Genomic DNA, 7,452 nt, shown 5'->3' on the forward strand with positions numbered 1-7,452 from the left:
CCTCTGACTTTTGTGTGTTGATTTTATATCCTGCTACCTTGCTAAACTGGTGGATGGTTTTGATTGGTTCCTCTGTGGAGCTTTTAGGGTTTTCCATATAAATTAACATATCGTCTGCAAATAAGGATAGTTTTACTTCTTCTTTTCTTTGCAGGTGGCTATTGAGTGTACTGCTGCCACCATGCAAGGGCTATGTCACTGTGTAGCCAGACTTTAGGATGATGGTGTTTACAGAATCACCAACCCTTCGGAAAGGGAGGCTGTTTTTGACTGCAGTTATCTGCAGCTAGGTCTTAGCAGTAAGTAGAAGCAATTTAGGAGTCTAGGACAGGGAGGAGGGAAGTCACTGCCTTTTTGTGTCTTCAGTCTGAGCTTTTCAAGTTACCTCCAGGATTCTTGAAAAACACTGGCTTGTATTTCAACCTCGTAGGTCAATTTCCTGGACTCTGGCTTAGATAGAATGTTGAATTAAGATCTGAAGATGTATAAGAAAGAAAGCTCATTGCTGCCATTAGTTCTGAACTGTTGCCAACAAGAGTCAGGGGTTCCTCAATCTGTGAAGCCCCCAGGTTGCACAGAACACAGCTACTGCAGTACACTGACATAGAAAGACAGTTACTGTTGAGTGTTAAATGTAAAAAAAAAAAAAACAACTTTTAAAATAGCATATATACTGTTTATCTATTTTGAATATACTAATATACTATGACAAGTATCAGAAGGAAAAAATTTTGGATAAGTATGTAAGGGAAAACAGCCATAGTGGTTATTTTTGGATGTTAGGGTCAAGGTTCACTTTTGTTTTTCAATATTTATGCTGAGTTTCTGGTTCCAAAATGAACATACAGTTTTCATGTCATAGAATGTTATAAAAAGTGAAAGAAGGTCAGCTTCCTCAACATGTGTTCCTTCTAGCCACTTTACTCAAGTAGGTAGGGGATTAACAATAGTTTTTCCTCCTAGACCTTTGCCATTCAGTCTTTAAACTAGGATGATTATAATTCTAAGTTAGCCTCTTCCTCTTCCTCCTAATATTAATGGGTGTGCCTTGCCTAAGCACCTAATTTAAGCTGCAAAGGACAGGCACAGAAGCAGAGGTTCAGAGAGGTCAACTAACTTGTCCAGGTCACACAGCAACTAGGTAGAAGAGTTGTGTTTCTAACTCCAGGGATGCACATGGACAGCCTTGATCCTCTCTCTGATCTTCCACTGTCTCTCTGTTTGAATACCTCCCCTGCAGAGGGAATGCTTGAGGGTTAGATCTAAATCATGGAAACGCTCAAAGCACGGTGCCTGGCATATATCGAGCACATTCTAGGAGGCAGTGGTGATGCCCTAGGACATTTAAATAACAAACAAATAACAGTCTCCTTTTTGTTAAGCTGCATGGTGTTGGAAGTTTGTTGTAATCAGGGCCATGATTACAAGTGAATGGCCACTTTCACAGTGATTTATATAATCAGAGTTAGACTCTTGTACAACAGTGAAAATAAGGTCTGGGTTCAAATCCCAGATTCAATCATTGAATGCATATTGCAAAAACATCAGACAATATCACCAAACCAACTAACAGATGAACAAAATGTTGTTTCTCTTTTCATATCATAAGAGGGTCTGTTAAGCATGTCACTTACTGACATCTGAAATTAAGTATAATTTTCATATAATGAAGTGTGCCCACTTGAGGTATACAGTTTGAGATTTGACACATCTATACATTTTGCAAGCACATCCCAAGCAAGATGTAAAAGCATTTTCACCATTCCAAAGTGCATCTTGCATTTTAATTTATCTTAGGATTCTACCCTCTAGTACATCCTTAGCCACCTTCTTATGCTTCACAGTCCAGGAGCAGACAATGGCCAGTCAAGACAAATGCAACTGGGTGTGCTCTTTGGGAAACGTTTTACCCATAACTAACAAGATGCTTTTTGACACTTTGATCTTTCCTCAGTGGGTATTGCCGGCAAGGAATTCCTGGACAATCTCCACTAAGGTGATCACCATTGGAGTCAGTATAATTGTCGGGGTATTGCTCATCCTTTTGTTTGTCAAGATTGCCAAAAGTAAGTCACTTTAGGACCATGTCTCTGGGGGCAGGAAAGGGTTCTGGACCTGCTTGGGTTCAAGTAGCTCCATAGGCCTTGGGAATTGGGTTTCATGTAACATCACATGCTCTTAACCTTGTTCTTTTTTTCTTAAAATCATTGGCCTCTCAAAGTTAAAATGAAATTTAAATTCTCCATAGGAGAAGCTGAATCCTAACTAGTTCATTAGGTAGAGTTGGGATTTGGAAGACAACAAACTCTTGTAATGGAGAATACTTGTCTTCTACCCTTTTCTGGCTCCCCAGGGGTGATGTGAGCTTAACACCCTCTTAACAGAAGAGACAAAGGAGACATGGGGTTGGGGATTATGTCAGGGCTTGGACTGAACAAAGTGTGCTGAAAGGCAGCCATTCTGTGTGTGTAGTGTGGTGTGTATGTGTGTGCTTGTGTTGTGTGGTACGTTTGGTACGTATGGTATGTGTGATTGGTGTAGTGCGGTGCATATAATGGGGTGTGTGTGTAGTGTGTGCGTTTTGTGTGGATGATGTGGTGTCTTTGATATGTATGGAATATAGGTACTTGTGGGTGTGTGTGGTCTGTGTGGCGTGATATGGAGTGTGTATGTGGTATGGTGTTCGTGGTGTGTCTGTAAGAGGCCTCCTATTTTTAAAATGAAACAGAATGACTAGCAATTCATTAAAGCAAGCCAGAGTGCCTGGGTGGTCACCCTAAGCCATGAATGAACAGGAGACACTTAACTGCAAGGGACATTTTAGGTCCTTCAGCTTCCAAAGCACTTAGCCAGGGATGGGTCCAGTCTGTTTTTCCTTTCCCCTTATTTTTTTTCTTAACAGTCTTTCTAAATTTATTTTTCAGCCTCTGAGTTCTGTGCCGTTTTTATTCATATTACAATAATAGCTTCAATAATATGCTTGTTTGGAAAGAGATCTCAGGAAGTCTTTGTCTGACGTGTTTATTTTCTCTTCCCCTCCTCCCCAATTTAGAATATTTATGCCTGAGAAGTAAGCTGCTGCAACTCAGGTAGGCTTGTGCTCAAAGCTTTTGGATGCTCCTTCTCTGGTAAAAAGAATTCCCTGTTCCTTTTCTCTTTTCCTCCTGAACTCTCCATCTTTTACTCTATAGCCTGAAAAAATCTAGCATATACCTAGCAATTCATTAAAGCATGCCAGGGTGCTTTTATATCTATACATATTTTTAAATTAAAACAAAATTTATGATTGACGTAATGTTGGCTTATATCACTTTTGAAATTTTAGTTTAGGTTCAGAGCTCTTCAAATATATGTCACCACACCACACCCACCATCAAAGTACCAATAATCCTACTCCCTTTGCTCCCTCTTCCCTCAGCTCTAACCCTTGACCTCAGCAGTCAGTTCCTAGGTTTTGTTTTTGTCTGTTCATTTTTTTTTGTTGTTTACTCTGTATTCTACATATGAGCGAAATCATTTCATACTTATCCTTCTCCTTTTCATTTATTCCATCCATGTTCTCACAAATGGTAAGATTTCATCTTTTTACAGTTGTGTATTATTCTGTTATGTAATAAAGACTGTATCTTCTTTGTCTGCTCATTTGTTTCAGGGCACTTAGGTTTCCAAATCTTGGTTATTGTAAATAGGCCTGCCATGAACATAGGAATGCATAGATCTTTTCAAATTAGTGTTTTCATATTCCTCAGGTAGACACCTAAGAGTGGTATTGCTGGAGCATATGGTAGATCCATTTTTAATATTTTAAAAAATCTCCCTGATTTGCTAAGGACCTGGACCAGTCTACTTCCTACCTACAGTATCTGAGTTTCCTTTTTCTCCACGTCCTCATCAACACTTGTTTCTGTTCTTTCTGATATGATGAGGTGGTATCTTTGTGTGATTTTCATTTATATTTCCTGATCATAAGTGGCGATGGACATTTTTCATGAGCCTGTTGGCTGTCTATGTGTATTCTTTGGAGAAGTGTCTGTTCAGATCTGTTTGAAAACCCTAGTGTAAAGAGCACTTTCTTGTTGACTTCACCTTCTGGTGAAATCCTTAGTTTTCTGTAATTCCCAGATATTGTACCATACCCACTACTGACCACTTCAATCCCAGTAGAGAACTAAATCAGCTTCTTGTTTGGAATCTTTGAGCTGTTGATTTTTCTTTGATTTCATTTGCTTTGCGTATTGAATGTTCTTTGAATGCCTACTATATTTCCAAAAGATAAAACAATACAGACAGAAAACTTATAAGCAAATCAACTGGGTCCTTTTAGTGCTTCTGGAAAAATACCAGGGGGAAATATAGGCCAGGGTAGCAGGATGTTTGAGCCAGAAGGAGTTAAAAGAGCTCTGCACATTTCCATAAAGACAACTCCAGGCTGAAGACATGGAAAGGCACTGAAGTGAGACCAGAGCCTCTAGTTCTCCACTTTCTCCATTATCCCCTATTCCAGTCCTAGCCTTCTCTACTCTACATTAGTCATTTGGCCTCATAGACATTGACTTTATAGTTTTTATAAACCCACCCAACTTAAAGCTAAATTCCTTTGCATCCTGGCACTTCGGTCACTGCTCAAACACATGATAGGAGACTACTCCTTCCTTCCAAATGCTAGTAACTTCTTCATTAGGTTCAGGTGGGACTTTAAGCGAGGTCTTTCGGATTCAAGAGCCATCCTGCCATCCATGGTTCTAGTTCTCTGCCATTTGATATTTGTACACACACAGTCTCGTTGTGCCTGGTCACTTCCATGAGCCAATTACAGAGTGTGCAGAGAACAATTGCAAGCATGGAAGGGCTTCTGTGAGCTTAGTCGCCCCCTTCACAGCAACTGATCCCATAGATGGGTGTTATTGTTAGAAAACTGGTCAGAAAACAGGTCAGAAAACAGGCTTGGGAATGTTAAGTGACATCCAAGTTCACACCATTCAGCAGGTAACAGTCTCTATCTTAGGTCTTTCAGATTCCCAAGTCTATGTTGGTACAAGTTTTTGATAATGTGGCTCCCAGAATGGAAAAAAAAATTACTCCTCATTTCAGAAAGACATGAAATATAATCAGTCTCCTTTTAGTTGTTTTCCGTCCTTTCAATGCTAATTTTCTAAAAGGTCTACTTATTACCTAATTATTGTAGAAAATGTTATACAAAAGCAAAGGAAGACATAACAAAATGAACATTCCATATGATATCACTTTGGGGGCAGCTTTATGAAACCTGACTAATTTTGAGTTCATTAACATTTAAACTATTTTCACACCTATGTGACAGTTTCATTTCAAGATCAGAGGGGAATAATGACTCATTGTGGCCCATGTCATTTCTGGGCAGATTTAGGTAATATAAACAGTCACCACTTACAAATGATAAAACAGTGGCTGTATCAAAACCCTCACAACTTTCTGCACACTTGACATGAGCATGAAGTTAGAAAATTCACCTAAATCCTGGCTTTTGCATTTTGACCTTTAGACACAGTAAGATTTTTGATACCATTATCCAGTATATATTTAGGTGAAGCAATACTATTTTACTATGTCCAGTATGCGCTGAGTATTTTCTATTCTAGGCTTATCTTAAGCATAGGATTGGACCACTATATAGATTGAATAACCTTCTCTGATGGTTGGAAAAACATCAGCCAAATTCCCTCTTAGCCACCTTTGAGGAAATGCATATTGATCTAGTTATGGAAACCGACCTTGATTTAGTTCCTTTGTTGGATGTCTGATGTCTGCCTTAGAGTTTCACCGTTTGTCCTCCATGACACGTATTTCTTGCAGGAGACTAGTCAGTGTGTTCTGATTACTACTTGGGTTTTCTAACTACGTATTAAACAGACATTTTTACAACAAAATAATTGAAACTCTGGAAGCTTCTATTCATTTCATAAGCTGAGTGACTCCAGGAATTACAAATATTTTGTCCTGCCTGAGAACAAATGCTCTGTGGAACTTCAGAAGTGCTCTGTTTCCCTAACTCTAGTCATTCTCTCTGCAGCATGGTTTTTGTGAACGGCCCTCCGATTGGAGCTTTGCAAAATGCAGCTGAAATGCGTGCCCGAGCAGAAGACAATGTCTACTTCGTTGAAGACAATCCTTATGTTGTGGATTGAGACCCAGTGGTTCTCAGATTTCATGTCTTTGAGTACAGAAAACTACAAGCAGAGGTCTCCATTTCAGACTCCTTTTAAAAGCCAGGACCATTTTTCTGTATCAGTTTCCAATGGCGGTCAGCATGGCTAGACTCAATAGACTGTGACCTTGAGTAGGTTGAGCTCAACTGTGAGCTGCCACCTGACTAGTAACAGAGTTCTAACTTTTTATACTAATACTGGCTCAATCTTTCTGGTTGTTGCCAACCTCTCTCCCAAGCCTTACATGAACACTAGGATAGGATTGTATTTTCTCTTTATACCCCAGAATCCTTGATCCTTCAAGAATAGTAATTGGGGAGATGGGAAAAGAACTTGTAACCAGTTATCAAAGCTCTTAAGAACTAAAGATAGGACTTAAAATCAGCATATCTGACTTGGAACTTAACTTTACTTGGAAGTATTTCCTTGTTATCTGCTGTTTTGTTTCTTTTAATCTTGTAGCTCCAAATATTATTATTATTTTTTTAGTTCCTACTAAATCATGAAAGTGTGGAGGTTTTTACTCCCCTGCAAAAATAGAGGTGAATGTACTTTTACCAGTGGAGATGGCTTATTCCTGGCTCTGACAATATGAGACATTAAGTACTTTCCCTGGGTCCAGGAGGGGTATGTTAGCTGTTGGAAAAACTCAAGTAGTCAGTTGACCAAGTAGACCCCGGTGGGAGAAAATCAGTTGCTATGTGATTTAACACATTTATGTTCTTTCCGCTACATCTACGCTCCAATTCCTCACACTTATGTATACAAAAATTAGTCAGGCTGTCTAATTTTTAGAATGAGACAGGATATAATATAAAAGAATAAAAGAAAGGGCAGGAGTAGATACAAAAGGCTTTCTGTCTTAAAACACTTAGTTTGTATTAAAATAATGTTTGATATGTTACTTTTCATCCAGATTCTAAACTGTCTCTAAACACAAACACATAAGATTTTTTTGTTTTGTTTTGAAAGATCAAAGGCTTTTTCATATTGAATCAACCTTAATACTATTCACAATTTAAGTTTTGATTTTGCCAAGAGAGTTTAACAAAGTCTAAAGGTAGAGATATTTTTAGTCATCAAAAACATTTCTCTAAAGAAAGGTTAACACAGCTGGGTACTAGTTTCAATTTGAGTAAATCCTGAAATAACTCCTGCTGGGGGCTTAGAGTTACTTCACTGTAGTGGTCTGGAGGGCAGGCAGCCTGGGTGTTCTATAACATTTTTGACATTGTTCAGCAGAGTTCCAGGAAATTAATGGTACCTC

General features: G+C 38.8%; 1 protein-coding gene across 1 annotated transcript in view; it reads left to right on the top strand.

The window, feature by feature from the left end:
- HAVCR1 (hepatitis A virus cellular receptor 1) overlaps window positions 1-6,164 on the top strand; it is a 22,622-nt gene extending 16,458 nt beyond the window's left edge. The window contains exons 4-6 of the mRNA XM_004689837.1: window positions 1,955-2,066; window positions 3,053-3,089; window positions 6,050-6,164. Coding sequence (XP_004689894.1) covers window positions 1,955-2,066; window positions 3,053-3,089; window positions 6,050-6,164 — 264 coding nt within the window. The remainder of the gene's footprint in view (window positions 1-1,954; window positions 2,067-3,052; window positions 3,090-6,049) is intronic.
- Window positions 6,165-7,452: the final 1,288 nt, after the last annotated feature.

The sequence above is a fragment of the Condylura cristata genome, unplaced genomic scaffold, assembly GCF_000260355.1.
Source record: "Condylura cristata isolate star-nosed mole 26May11 unplaced genomic scaffold, ConCri1.0 scaffold00026, whole genome shotgun sequence".
Lineage (NCBI taxonomy): Eukaryota > Metazoa > Chordata > Mammalia > Eulipotyphla > Talpidae > Condylura > Condylura cristata.